This window comes from Heterodontus francisci, chromosome 2, assembly GCF_036365525.1.
Source record: "Heterodontus francisci isolate sHetFra1 chromosome 2, sHetFra1.hap1, whole genome shotgun sequence".
Classification (NCBI taxonomy): Eukaryota; Metazoa; Chordata; class Chondrichthyes; order Heterodontiformes; family Heterodontidae; genus Heterodontus; species Heterodontus francisci.
Window position 1 is genome coordinate 125,001,760 of NC_090372.1, and position 15,271 is coordinate 125,017,030.

The 15,271-nt window shown below is 41.8% G+C and overlaps 1 protein-coding gene across 1 annotated transcript in view; it reads right to left on the bottom strand.

Annotated features, from left to right (window-relative positions):
• Window positions 1-11,205: 11,205 nt before the first annotated feature.
• LOC137346653 (uncharacterized) overlaps window positions 11,206-15,271 on the bottom strand; it is a 132,073-nt gene continuing 128,007 nt past the window's right edge. The window contains exon 19 of the mRNA XM_068010300.1: window positions 11,206-12,453. Within this exon, the coding sequence (XP_067866401.1) occupies window positions 12,386-12,453 (68 nt within the window). The 3' untranslated portion in view covers window positions 11,206-12,385. The remainder of the gene's footprint in view (window positions 12,454-15,271) is intronic.

Sequence of the window (15,271 nt, forward strand, 5' to 3'; positions counted from 1 at the left end):
ACATCCTTCCTTAAATAAGGAGACCAAAACTGCACACAGTATTCAAGATGTGGTCTCACCAATGCTCTGTATAACTAAAGCATAACATCCTTACTTTTATTTTCAATTCCTCTCGTAATAAAGGATAGCATTCCATTAGCCTTCTTTATTACTTGCTGTACGTGCTTACTACCCTTTTGTGACTCATGCACTAAAACACCTAGATCCATCTGTACCTCGGAATTCTGCAGTAGTTCCCCATTTAAGTAATACTCTGCTTTTTTATTCTTCCTGCCAAAGTGAACAACTTCACATTTTCCCACATTATACTCATCTGCCAGATTTTTGCCCACCCACTCAACCTATCTATATTGGTCTGCAAGCTCCTTGTGTCCTCTTCACAACTTACTTTCCTACCTATCTTTGTGTCATCTGCAAATTTAGCTACCAAGCCATTGCTTCCCTCATCTAAATCATTGATATAAATTGTAAAAAGTTGAGGCCCCAGCACAGACCCCTGAGGCACTCCACTCGTCACATCCTGCCATTCAGAAAAGGACGCATTCATGCATACTCTGTTTTCTGTCAGCCAGCCAACCTTCTATCCATGCTAATATGTTACCGGCTACACCATGAGCTCCTACGTTGTGCAATAACATTTTATGTGGTACCTTGTCAAATGCCTTTTGGAAATCCAAGTACAGTACGTCAATGGGCTCCCCTTTATCCATACGAACATATGAATTAGGAGCAGGAGTAGGCTACTCGGCCTCTTGAGCCTGCTCCGCTATTCAATAAGTTCATGGCTGAACTGATTACTCCACAATCCTGCCTACCCCGATAACCTTTCACCCCCTTGCTCATCAAGAATCTATCTATCTCTGCCTTAAAAATATTCAAAGTCTCTGCTTCCACCGCCTTTTGAAAAAGAGAGTTCCAAAGACTCACGACCCTCTGTGAGAAAAAGTTTCTCATCTCTATCTTATTTTTTAAACACTCACCCCCAGTTCTAGATTCTTCCACAAGGGGAAACATTCTTTCCACATCTACCCTGTCAAGACCCCTCAGGATCTTATATGTTTCAATCAAGTCGCCTCTTACTCTTCTAAATTCCAGCAGATATAAGCTTAGCCTATCCAATCTTTCGTCATAAGACAGCCCACCTATTCCAGATATTAGTCTAGTAAATCTTCTCTGAACTGCTTCCAATGCATTTACATCCTTCCTTAAATAAGGAGACCAATACCGTACACAGTACTCCAGATGTGGTCTCTCCAATGCCCTGTATAGCTGAAGCATAACCTCCCCGTTTTTGTATTCAATTCCCCTCGCAATAAATAATAACATTCTATTAGCTTTCCTAATTACGTGCTGTACCTGCATACTAACCTTTTGTGATTCATGCACTAGGACACCCAGATCCCTCTGCATCTCAAAGCTCTGCAATCTCTCACCATCTAGATAATATGCTTTTTAAAAAATTCTTCCTGCCAAAATGGACAATGTCACATTTTCCCACATTATACTCAATTTGCCAGATCTTTGCCCACTCACTTAACCTATCTATATCCCTGTGTAGCCGCCTCACGCCCTCTTCACAACTTACTTTCCTACCAATCTTTGTGTCACCAGCAAATTTAACAAAGATACCTTCAGTCCCTTCATCTAAGTCATTTATATAAATTATAAAAAGTTGCGGCTCCAGCACTGATCCCTGTGGCACACCACTCGTTACATCTTGCCAACCAGAAAATGACCCATTTATGCCTACTCTCTGTTTCCTGTTAGCTAGCCAATCTTTTATCCATGCCAATATGTTACTCCCTACACCATGAGCTATTATTTTTTGCAATAACCTTTGATGTGGCATCTTATCAAATGCCTTCTGGAAATCTAAGTACCATATATCCACTGGTTCACCACCATCCACAGCACATGTAACGCCCTCAAAGAACTCCAATAAATTGGTTAAACATGATTTCCTTTTCACAAAACCATGTTGACTCTGCATGATTACCTTGAATTTTTCTAAGTGCCCTGTTATAATGTCTTTAATAATAGCTTCTAACATTTTCCCCACAAAAGATGTCAAGCTAACTGGCCTATAGTTATCTTTTTATAGCCTCCTCCCCCGCGCCTCCCCCCCGACTTGAATAGAGGGGTTATATTTGCTACTTTCCAATCTGATGGAACCTTTCCAGAATCTATGGAATTTTGAAAAATTAACGCCAATGCATCTACTACCTCACTAGCCACCTCTTTTAAGACCCTCGGATGGAGCCCATCGGGACCCAGGGACCTGTCAGCCCACAGCTCCATCAGTTTGCTCATTACCGCTTTCCTGGTGATTGTAATTTCAGCAAGTTCCTCTCTTCCTTCCACCTCCTGATTTACAGCTATTACTGGAATGTTTTTTGTATCCTCTTTAGTGAAGACAGAAGAAAAATATTTGTTCATTTCATCTGCCATTTCCTTATTATCTACTAGTAACTCCTCATTCTCACTCTCTAGAGGACCAACACTCACTTTACTTACTCTTTTCCTTTTTAAATACCCGTAGAAACTCTTGCCATCCATTTTTACATTTCTAGCTAGCTTTCTCTCATTCTCTAATTTCTTTCTCCTGTTTAACCTTTCAGTCATTCCCTGCCATTCTTTATATTCTGACCAGTCACTGACCTGCCACTCACCTTTGCACAATTATATGCTTTTTCCTTAAGTTTGATGCTTTCCTTAACTTCTTTAGTTAACTACGGATGGTGGGTTCTCCCCTTAGAATTTTTCTTTATAGTAAAAATATACTTATTCTGAGTATTCTGAAAATATCCCCTTAAACGTCTGCCACTGCTTCTCTATTAATCTATCTCCAAGCCTAGTAACCCAGTTCACTTCAGCCAGCTCAGCTTTCATGCTCACGTAATTGCCCTTATTTAAGTTTAAAATACTTAGACCCACTACTCTCTCTTTCAAACTGGATGTAAAATTCAATCATATTGTGTTAGCTGCCACCTAGGATGTGCCTTTATTCTGAGGTCATTATTAATTAATCCTGTCACATTACACAATACCAAGTCTATTATAACCTGCTCTCTGGTTGGTTCCAGAATGTGCTGCTCTAAGAAACTATCTTAAAAGCATTTTATGAACTTCTCATCCAGGCTACTATTGCCAATCTGATTTTCCCAGTTTATATGCAGATGAAAATCACCCATGATTATTGTTGTCCCTTTATCACAAGCACCCAATATTTCTTCCTGTATACTTCGTCCTACATTGTGGTTACTTTTAGGAAGCCTGTTGACTACTCCCACTAGTGACTTCTTTCCCCTGCTATTCCTCATCTTCACATCCTGATCTCCTGAACCAAGGTCATCTCTAACTATTGCACCAATGCCATCCTTGATTAACAGTGCTACCCTTCCACCTTTTCCTAGCTTCCTAGATATAATTAACCAGTGGATTGAAGCTTTCCCAGCCATAAAAATGATGTAGTAGCTTGAGCTAAAATTTTGTGGGAACACATCTCGACCAAATAGGCTTTCCAAAAAATAATAAAGCAATAATGGTTCTCATTTCACAGCAGAAGTACTACAACAGATCTGTCATTGTGATAGAGCTAAGCAATCCCACAATCAAAATATCAGATCAAAGCTCTGCAGTCCTGCCACATCCAGTCATGGATGGTGGTGGACGATTAAACAACTCACCAGAGAAAGAGGTTCCACAAACATCCCCATCCTCAATGATGGGACAGCCCAGCATGTAATTGCAAAAGAAAAGGCTGAAGCATTTGCAACCATCTTCAGCCAGAAGTGCTGAGTGGATGATCCATCTTGGCCTCCTCCTGAGGTCCCTAGCATCACAGATGCCAGACTTCAGCCAATTTGATTCACTCCAAGTGATATCAGGAAATGGCTGAAGGCACTGGATACTGCAAAGACTATGGGCCCCTCCCAGCAGTCGTACTGAAGACTTATGCCCCATGTTGTAGGGTATTCCCAAGCGCAGAGGCACCTGCAGTAAATATCATACTGTTTAAATGTTATTTCAGTAAGTAGATTCATATAATCCTAGTGAATATATATATATATATATATATATACACTCATACACAAGTTGAAAGTATAGCCACATATTGTTATAAAATGGAGTACTCATCCAATGCACTGTGAGAACAAGATTGGCTAAGTCATATCCCTGGCTTATGGCTTATGGATGGTGGGACAAATAAGACACAATCTCGATCAGATCCAAAGGGGGGAGGTGCCCGACTGGATAGACAGCCTACATTTGGCTCAGCTGGCCGAGAGGAAGGGGACACTGGACAACTGTACGCTAAAGGGACTCACCAGAGTGTACCCAGTGATCCCAGACTGTGAGTTGGGTAAATCCACCGGATTGGGAATGGTCCTGATGATCCCTATAGTCACACAGGACTCTGGGCCATTCCCCCACTACCAGGTGGAAAATATTGGGGTTGTACGTGATAACACCTCCCTCCGATACTATCTAACTGAAGCCTCTGCCATACTTAGAAATAACACGCTATATGGAATTTCACTTACGGAATGTAAGCAGAGGGGAGATATTACAGTATGTCCCCACCCGGTGGGACAGGGAGAGTTGGATGAATGTGGGTTTAATCGAACAGATGGTTGTGTCGTAGAGGTCACGCCTGCCCCAAAGCATTTTGCAAGGACAGGCTACGGAGGTAAAGGGAAATATTGCGTTTCCACTACAGAAAGTTCCTATCGTTACAACAATCTACAATGCCCCATCCCATTTTCTAATTTTTGCTTTACGCCTTTATGACCAGTCACGATAGGGCAAACCCGAATTATCCAGGTTCAGCGCAGAGGTACCAAGACCATTAACGTCACCGATTATCTCCATGACCACCTACAGGATTACAAGGAACCAGAGGCAGCCCTCATCCCACACCTAGCTGAGGTACTGAGGGAATTAAGGCTCAGGGTGGGCCAATCCGTAAAAATCTACCACCAACTGCAGACAACAATCAAAAGGCTAGAGGAAGATACAGACACAGAATTGCAGGAACAGAGTTGGTGGGAGAAAATTTGGGATTGGGGGATGAATTTGAATATCCACCCTTGGATTAGGATAATTTCTCATGTGCTAGTTGGAATACAGTTAATACTGGCCATAGCATGGGGCATACTAGCTTGCCGATCATACAGGCGCCAGGTGCAGCAAAGGAGGATGAAAACCAGAGCAAAGGCAAGGGAGACAATTTGTCTATCTAAAGGGCTAAGTCAGGTGGATCACATTAATTTGATATAATATGACCGGAATTCCTGAAATCACGTGACTGGCCAGCACATCCGAGGCAGGGAATACCGGGCGAGTTTAAAGGGGTAAAAGCAAACATTAAATGGTGTCGGTTGAGGAGACTAGGGTTAGTCTCCTACCGAAAGGGGGGATTGTTGTAGGGTATTCCCAAGCGCAGAGGCACCTTCAGTAACTATCATACTGTTTAAATGTTATTTGAGTAAGTAGATTCATATAATCCTAGTGAATATATATATATATATATATATACACTCATACACAAGTTGAAAGTATAGCCACATATTGTTATAAAATGGAGTACTCATCCAATGCACTGTGAGAACAAGATAGGCTAAGTCATATCCCTGGGAATGGTACCGTGAGACCCAGACAGTTAGGCTGACCAAGGAGGCCCCTCATATCAGTGTATAAGACAGTTGCTTTGTGTAACTGCAGTCTGCATGAAGCAATCAGGAATGTAAGTTTGATAAAGGTAGAAGGATTCATTGTGAAGACTCAAGGATAGTTGATAAGGGGGTCTGGGAAACATTACAAGATGATCAGGGGGCTTGCATGAGCTGATCACATAGCCACATGATGCCTAATGAGTAATCTAATTGGTAATACGTGTAATGTATGTAATCAATAACCGTTATGATTGGATCATGTCCAGCCAGGATGGGCTGAGTAACTGTTTGAAAAATGTATAAGTATGCATGATTTTCCTTTGTTCGGTGGAGAGGCTCCCCGCTGGCGTAACTAAATAAACTGTTTGACATTGAAGCAGACCTGAGTGTCGAGTGATTCTTCCAGATTCATTCCCGCTAACACCCCAGAACTAGCCAAGCTGTTCCAGTACAGTTACAACACTGACATCTACCCGACAATGTGGAAAATTGCCCAGGTATGTTCTGTCCACAAAATGCAGGGCAAATCCAATCCAAGCAATTACCATTCCATCAGTCTACTCTCAATCATCAGCAAAGTTGTGGAAGATGTCGTTAACAGTGCTATCAAGTGGCACTTACTCAGCAATAACCTGCTCAGTGACGCTCAGTTTGGGCTCCGCCAGGGCCACTCAGCTCCAGACCTCATTACAGCCTTGATCCAAACATGGACAAAAGAGCTGAATTCAAGAGATGAGGTGAGAGTGACTGCCCTTGACATCAAGGCAACATTTGACCAAGTGTGGCATCAAGGAGCACTAGCAAAATTTCAGTTAATGGGAATCAGGGAAAACTCTCCACTGATTAGAATCATACCTAGTACAAAAGAAGATAGTTGGGTTGTTGGAGGCAAAACATCTAAGCCCCAGGATATTGCTGCAGGAGGTCCTCAGGGTACTGTCCTAGGGCCAACCATCTTCAGGTACTCCATCAATGACCTTCCTTCCATCATAAGGTCAGAAGTGGCGATGTTCGCTGATGATTGTACGGTGTTCAGTAGAATATGCGACTCCTCAGATACTGAGGCAGTCTGTGTCCACATGCAGCAAAACCTGAACAACGTTCAGGCTTGGTCTGATAAGTAGCAAGTGACGTTTACGCACACAAGTGCCAGGCAATAACCATCTCCCACGAATGAGAAGCTAACCAGCTGCCCTTGACATTTAATGGCATTACTATCACTGAATCCCTCACATTCGACATCCTGGGAATTACCATTGACCATAAACTTAACTGGACCAGCCATATAAATACTGCGGCTACAAAAACAGGGCAGAAGCTGGGGATTCTGCAGCGCGTACCTCACCGCCTGACTTCCCAAAGTCTGTCCACCATCTACAAGGCACAAGTCAGGAGTATGGTGGAATACTCTCCACTTGCCTGGATGAGTGTAGCTCCAATAACACTCAAGAAGCTGGACACCATCCAGGACAAAGCAGCCCACTTGATCAGCACCCCATCCACCACCTTAAACATTCACTCCCTCCACCACTGGCGCACAGTGGTAGCAGTGTGTACCATCGACAAGATGCACTGCAGCAACTCGCCAATTCTCTTTGGACAGCACCTTCGAAACCCGCAATCTCTACCACCTAGAAGGACAAGAGCAGCAGACGCCTGGGAACACCGCCACCCACAAGATCCCCTCCAAGTCACACACCATCCTGACATGGATCTGTGTTGCCGTTGCTTCACTGTTGCTGGGTCAAACACATGGAACTCCATGTTATTCCCAATAGCACTCTGGGTGTACCTACACCAGAAGGACTGCAGCAGTTCAAGAAGGCGGCTCACCACCACCTTCTCAAGGGCAATTTGGGATGGGCAACAAATGCTGGCTTTGCCAGCACGCTCACATCCCATGAAATAAAAAAGAAATTTCAGGGTGGAACAACCTTTCCACATCCCCTCCCACCCAGAGTCTACTAGGACAGTAGAATGCTTTAATCATCTATCAAAACAGTAGAATAAAGCTGTCAGGAAGGGATTTGCTGATCTGGTCAAAACTAATGATTGGATCACGACCTTGCCAGGTGTGTTAATGATCATTCACGCCATGCCCATTTGAACTCATGACAGGTTGGCAAATGTACATTGTGCACCCAACTGGGGTCCCACTCTCCTTTGCTACTCATCAGACTCAATTTCCCCTGAACTTCCAATGAACCTTAGAATTTTCACTGCTATATACTGTGAGGAAAGTGTGTACTGTCCATCTCAAAGTCACCAAGGATAACCAACCCACCCATTACATTAACTACTCAACTGGAGATCAAGTAATGCTTAAAAAAATTAAAAGGGGGCTGAGGGTGCTGGTAGACCAAATTGATGTTATGGATAAATTGGGAGAAACAAATCTTAAATTGGCTAGTCAGAAACAAGGGAAAGAACCACAATATATGTAGTACCATGGAGAAAGTGTAAATTGTGCAAAAGGGTCAGATAACATGATGGAAATTGAATGCTGTATTTGATTTTACACAACATGGACAAGATGTGGATAGTCATTGTACTACTGCTGTTACGATCGAGTCTTAACCAGTAATGAAGTGAAGCAAAATCTCAGATTTAAATTTTAAAGTTCCCTTTTTATTTTAGCCTCTCACACTCACGCACACACATGCAGAAAAAAATAAAAGGGATTTTTGTTCAGAGCTGTTACAGACCAAAAAAAACTTGGCCTGAATACTTACTAATCCTTGAAGAAAATAGCAGATATGTTGTGTTCCAAAACTAGCATACAGTCCAGCCTCTGAGTACATGTAGATAGATCACTGGGATCTTTTAGAACAATTCTTTTCAGGTGGCGTTGAGAATTAATTTAGCAGGTTTTTCTTCAAACAGAGGAGACGAGATGAGTGGACTTCTCAGGGTCTTTTAAAGAGGTGCTGGAAAGCTGAACTGGGTTGTGATCCCTCCTCCTTCTATAGGCTTGACTCATTAAACATTCAGCAAGAATCTGGTCTCTTCCTCCATGACACTTCTGCAGCAGCAGGTGCTAACTTTATCTCATTCCAGAAGGTAAACACTGACACTACAACCAAAAACTTGCGAGTTTGCTCTCTCAGATGCACTCAACTGCTCCCAGGCTTGTCATGTCAAGGGGCGTGCCACTGTCACTTCTCTGCCCACATCTTCCTCAGTTACCAGGGTTTCTGCTCTCCCAGTTCGTTCTGTCCCCTTGATGACCCACTTCAAAAAAAACTGGGTCAACATTTCTAGAGTTTGACTAGGAATTCCTCAAAATATATTTTAAGAAAATTAGAATCACTTTCATAACATGATCTCGGCACAAAACAACCAGAGAGAATATGGAATTATGTAACATGTCCAGACGGAACCAGTAATGAAAGTATTCGGAAGGTGTAGTACCAGACGGAGATGGGTTACAAATGTGGTGTGTTGTATGGGAAATAATACCTGCGGTTCAACAAAAATTACTTTTATGTGGGTCACATCTCAAGGGCATATCAAAAACAAAATAGGGATCTGAGGATCCCATACAAAGGAGCCTTAATGAATAATGTTGATTACAGTGAATTGAAACAAACATTAAACTGGCCAAGAATCTGGAATCAGAGTTTTCCCAAAGGCACGTCAGGAATGGGAATGCTCCCTGATGGACAGTACTCATGATTTAACTACAGTATCTGGAAACAGGGTCTATATTGTGACGGACATGAAGGAAAAGCCTGAGCATTTCGCCAGCCCAAGCCCCACAGAATTACACCTCAATGACCAAACACAAAAAGGGACTGGAAGTAAATTGTATCTGGGAGTACACTACATAATGTCCGTTTTGAGTTTGTACCAGTGTTATTGAATAAGAAACTGGACATATCCAAGAAGCTCTTTCATTTTAATGACTCACATACACATATGTTGCATAGAATATCACAAGCTTTAGTGGAAGAGGGAGCTAATAAAATGGATGCATGTAGAAGCAACAGTAGGTTTGCTTCAGATGAACCAAGCTGATTTTGAAGGAACATGAGATAGGAAAGATTTTTTTGTCCAAAATGATCAGAGAGAGAGAAATGATTTAAGTTAAACATCAAGGAACTTTGTCTTTTGGATGAGATGTCAAACTGAGGTCATGTCTGCTGTCTCACATTGACATAAAAGATCCCACAGCACTATTTCGAAGAAGAGCAGGGGGAGTTATCCCTGGCATCTCAACCAATATTTAATTCCTCAATAATCACAAAAACAGATTATCCGGTCGTTATCACATTGCTGTTGTGGGAGTCTGCTGTGTGCAAATTGGCTGCTGTATTCCCTATATTACAACAGTGATGACACTTCAAAAATACTTCATTGGTTGTAAAATGCTTAGAGATATCTGGTAGTTGCGAAAAGCACTATATAAATGCAACTTTTCCTTTTAACCATTGGTGGGCGTGCCTTCAGCTGTCAAGGTCCTAAGCTCTGGAATTCGTCCCTAAACCACTCTTTCAATGACCTTTATTTATATAGCGTCTTTAATGTAATAAAACAATCCAAAGCGCATCAAAAGGCATTATAAAACAAAATATGACACCAAGCCATATAAGGAGATATGGCAGATGACTGAAAACTTGACCAAAGATGTAGGTTTCAAGAAACAAAAGGAGGAAAGAGGTAGTGAGGTTTAGGGAGGGAATTTCTGAGTTTGGGGCCTAGGCAGCTGATGTCACATTAGAGCTAGCAAATAACACCACAAATTAAAAAGGATTTTTGTTCAGAGCTCTGTCACAGACAAAGAAAACCACTTAAGGAATGAGCAATTATTCATCCTAATAGATGAAATCTGTTGGTTCCAAAACTAGCCCACAGCCTAGCCTCCGAATACATTTAGATGGGTCACTGGAATCTTTTACAACAATCTATTGGTGTGTCAGCTTTTCTCAAGTTGCACTTGGGAGAATGACAGGAGTGAGATAGTGACTGATCTACTGGAAACAAAGGTAGGGGATAGGGAATGGTGAAGCATTTCTCATCTGCTATTTTCTTAAGGAATGAGCAAGTATTCAGCCCAAGTGTTTTTTTTTGTCTGTAACAGAGCTCTGAACAAAAATCCTTTTAAATTTTCCAGTTAATCAGTGTATGATACAATATAAAAAGGGAACTTTTAACATTTCAAACTGTTTTTATGCTTTACTTCATTGCTGGTTAAGACTTGTTTTGTAATTAATGAGTAATAAAATTCTCAGTGTAAGAAACCTGGTTAGTGTGTTTTATTCTGGGAAAATTATAGTATATGATTGTCTGTATTCATAAGTGTGAAAATGTAAACATAAGTTGTGACCCGTGAAGTGGAACTAGAATAAACAGGGCACTCCTCCCGCCTCAGTTGCAACACCAGCAAGTTTGAAGAAGCAGGGAAGCTACTTTGCTAGGCTGGTAATTCTTCTTCCCTCCTTAGTATTCTTGATTGTATACACTCATTCATTGGAGTTTTAGATTTCACAATCCTATTCTGAAATTGGTAATACAGATTAGATTCACAAGGAGTTGTGTTATGCTTTATTTTTTGGTACAGTGCCAGGGTGGTGGTTATGCACATTGACCCCAGGCCATGTCAAGTAATCATTTAAAAAAAAGACAAAAATCATTACATTACTAAGGTACATAACATAACAAATTCTAATCCCAGTTTACTACATGAACACAAGGCTACTTAAAAAAAAATTCACAACTAACAAACAAAGCAACTTTAAAATATAAATGATTGCACAATTCAGAAGCAGTTAGCAAAAAGTACAATCTCCCCATTTAAAAGCAATATAAATCAGTCAACAGAACATTAGTCATTTAATCTCAACTACAAAGAACCAACAAAAAAACAAAGACCAACACTGCAAAACAAAAATCAATGTACAATTTTTTTTTTATTGTACTTTGCCAAGTTTACTGAGGCTGCATCACAACAATTCTTCAAACTGAGTATTTTGATCATCTTCGAAATCACTTACAATTAAATCTTTTGTAAGTTTAAGATCAATCTATATTAGTCATCTTTAAGCGATCAAATGAATGAGAAATTAAACTGTAGACTTACAAATTGGGGTCTTAGGATAATGAAACTCTACGTTTAGTTAACTCTTCTGAACAATGTAGAATTACAGCACTAAATTTCAAAAATATAATTCAAGTCCAAGAACACAATGCTCTTGACATTTCTTCAACTCTAGATCTGATGAGTTTATAGAAAGACAATGAATATTTTCAAAACATTTAATTTATATATCTAGAATTATAACATGCGACTGCCCCGCAACTCAAATGGATGGAACTAAGACTTCACGAAATGTATAACAGTACTAAGTTACAAATGTACTCAAAGCTGCAAAGTTGTTATAGACTATACACATGTAGAACAAGTCCAATACATTATTAGCAGAAATACATCTCAACATTAAAAGCTTGCAACGAAACATCTGACATTCCACAATGTTTTACGACCCCTACCCAAAAGTATGAAAAACAAGTTTATTTCTTACAAGCTAGTCTAGCTTTTACTGAATTTATTGGGGAATTTCAAAAAGTTTCACTAGACAATGGTCAACATCTAAGAGAGCAGCCTGAACAAAGCTTAAAAAGCTCACAATTAGCAAAAAGCTAGATTTTTATTAGAGCCCTGTTGATATTCTTTTGTGAACATCAACTTCCGTGATTAACGGGTGTTGGCCTTAATTCTGAATTTGCTTCAGCACACCAGCCTCTACCAACACATCAACCAAGACGGATACCTTTACACCTAGAAAGAAAGCAAACGGGCATGAAGTTAGAGTAATTCACACATTTTAAGTGTAGAGCAATTTAAAACAAATTCACCAAGGATAAAAACAAGAGAACCAAGAAAAAGGTCCTTACATTAAACTGAACCAAATTAAGCACCAGAGGATTGGAGGGCTGCAAATCTTACACCCCTGTGCAAAAAAGGAGGGATAAACATGGTATGGGCAAGTCAGCTCATCACTGACGTTGGGGGAATTTCAAAAGACAATAATCCAGGACAAAATTAATTGCCATTTGGAAAAACATGGGTTAATAAATCATGTGACATATTTGATTGAGTTCTTTGATGAAGATGATTGATGAGGGTCTTGCGGTTGATATGTATATGAACTTTCAAAAGGCACTGATAAAGTACACATAATGGATAGGTCAGCAAAATTGAAGCCCAAAGGATTAAAGGGCAGTGGCAGTGTGGACAGAAATTGTCTAAAAGACAGAAAGCAGAGACGATATGGTAAACCGCTTTTTTCAGACTGGAGGGAAGTATACACGGTGTCGCCTGGGGTCAATATTAGAACCAACATATATTAATAACCAGGACTTGGGTATATAGGGCACAATTTCAAAGTTTTAAATATATAAAAAAATAAAACATTGAGAGTGGGGGAGAGGGAATAGCAAAAAATTTCAGGAGGACATGGACAGGTTGGTGAAATAGGCAGACACATGTAGAAAATTGTGAAGTGATGCATTTTGGAAGGACAAATGAGAGACATATGAACTAAAAATGGCGCAATTTTAAAATGGGGTGCACGAATGGAGATAACCTGTGGGGTTAAGTGCATAAATCTTTCAAGATGGTACGACAAGTTGCTTAGGCTGTTAAAATGCATGAGATCCTTGGCTTTATGAAATAGAGGTATACAGTAAAAAGCAAGGAGCATGCCAAGGCCTTAGAGGGGACGCAGAGGAGATTTACTGAAATGGTATTAGGGATGGCGGACTTCAGTGATGTGGAGAGACTAGAGAACCTGAGTTGGTTCTCCTTAGAGCAGAGATTAAGGGGAGATTTAATGTTTTGAGGGGTTTTGATGGAGTAAATAGAGATGCATGGTTTCCAGTGGCAGGAGGGTTGGTAACTAGAGGACAAAGAATTAAGGTACTGGATTCACTCAGCAGGTCTGGCAGCGTCTGTGGAAAGAGAAGCAGAGTTAACGTTTCGGGTCAGTGACCCTTCTTCGGAACTGACAAATATTAGAAAAGTCACAGATTATAAACAAGTGAGGTGGGGGTTGGGCAAGAGATAACAAAGGAGAAGGTGCAGATTGGACCAGGCCGCATAGCTGACCAAAAGGTCACGGAGCAAAGGCAAACAATATGTTAATGGTGTGTTGAAAGACAAAGCATTAGTACAGATTAGGTGTGAATATACTGAATATTGAACATCAGCAAGTGCAAACCTGAAGAAAAACAACCTGAAAAAAACAGTGGGTAAGCAAACTGAACAAACTAAGATGAAATGAAATAAATCTGTGACTCTTCTGACGCCCTACGTCATTTTGACAATTTCCAGTTTCCTGGTCCCAACCACCTCCTCTTCACTATGGACGTCCAATCGCTCTACACCTCCATCCCCCACCAGGATGGTTTGAGGGCTCTCCGCTTCTTCCTGGAACAGAGGCCCAACCAGTCCCCATCCACCAACACCCTCCTCCGCCTGGCTGAACTTGTTCTCACACTGAACAACTTCTCCTTCAACTCCATGCATTTCCTTCAAGTAAAAGGTGTCGCTATGGGTACCCGCATGGGTCCTAGTTATGCCTGTCTTTTTGTGGGATATGTCAAGCATTCTTTGTTCCAGTCCTACTCAGGCCCCCTCCCCCAACTCTTTTTCCGGTACATTGATGACTGTATCGGTGCCGTTTCCTGCTCCCGCCCCGAACTAGAAAACTTTATCAACTTTGCTTCCAATTTCCACCCTTCTCTCACCTTTACATGGTCCATCTCACACTTCCCTTCCCTTCCTCGACTTCTCTGTCTCCATCTCTGGGGACAGGTTGTCTACCAATATCCATTATAAGCCCACTGACTCCCACAGCTACCTCGACTACACTTCTTCACACCCTACCTCCTGTAAGGACTCCATTCCATTCTCCCAGTTTCTCCGTCTCCGACGCATCTGCTCTGATGATGCTACCTTCCATGACGGTGCTTCTGATATGACCTCCTTTTTCCTCAACCGAGGATTTCCCCCCACTGTGGTTGACAGGGCCCTCAACCGTGTCCGACCCATTCCCCGCACCTCTACCCTCACCCCTTCCCCTCCCTCCCAGAACCGTGACAGGGTTCCCCTTGTCCTCACTTTTCATCCCACCAGCCTCCATATCCAAAGGATCATCCTCCGCCATTTTCGCCACCTCCAGCGTGATGCCACTACCAGTCGCATCTTCCCCTCCCTTCCCCTGTCAGCATTCCGAAGGGATCGTTCCCTCCGCGACACCCTGGTCCACTCCTCCATTACCCCCATCACCTCGTCCCCATCCCAGGGCACCTTCCCTTGCAATCGCAGGAGGTGTAATACCTGCCCATTTACCTCCTCTCTCCTCACTATCCCAGGCCCCAAACACTCCTTTCAGGTGAAGCAGCGATTTACTTGTACTTCTTTCAATGTAGTATACTGTATTCGCTGCTCACAGTGTGGTCTCCTCTACATTGGGGAGACCAAGCGCAGACTGGGTGACCGCTTTGCGGAACATCTCCGCTCAGTCCGCAAGCAGGACCCTGAGCTTCCGGTTGCTTGCCATTTCAACACTCCCCCCTGCTCTCATGCTCACATC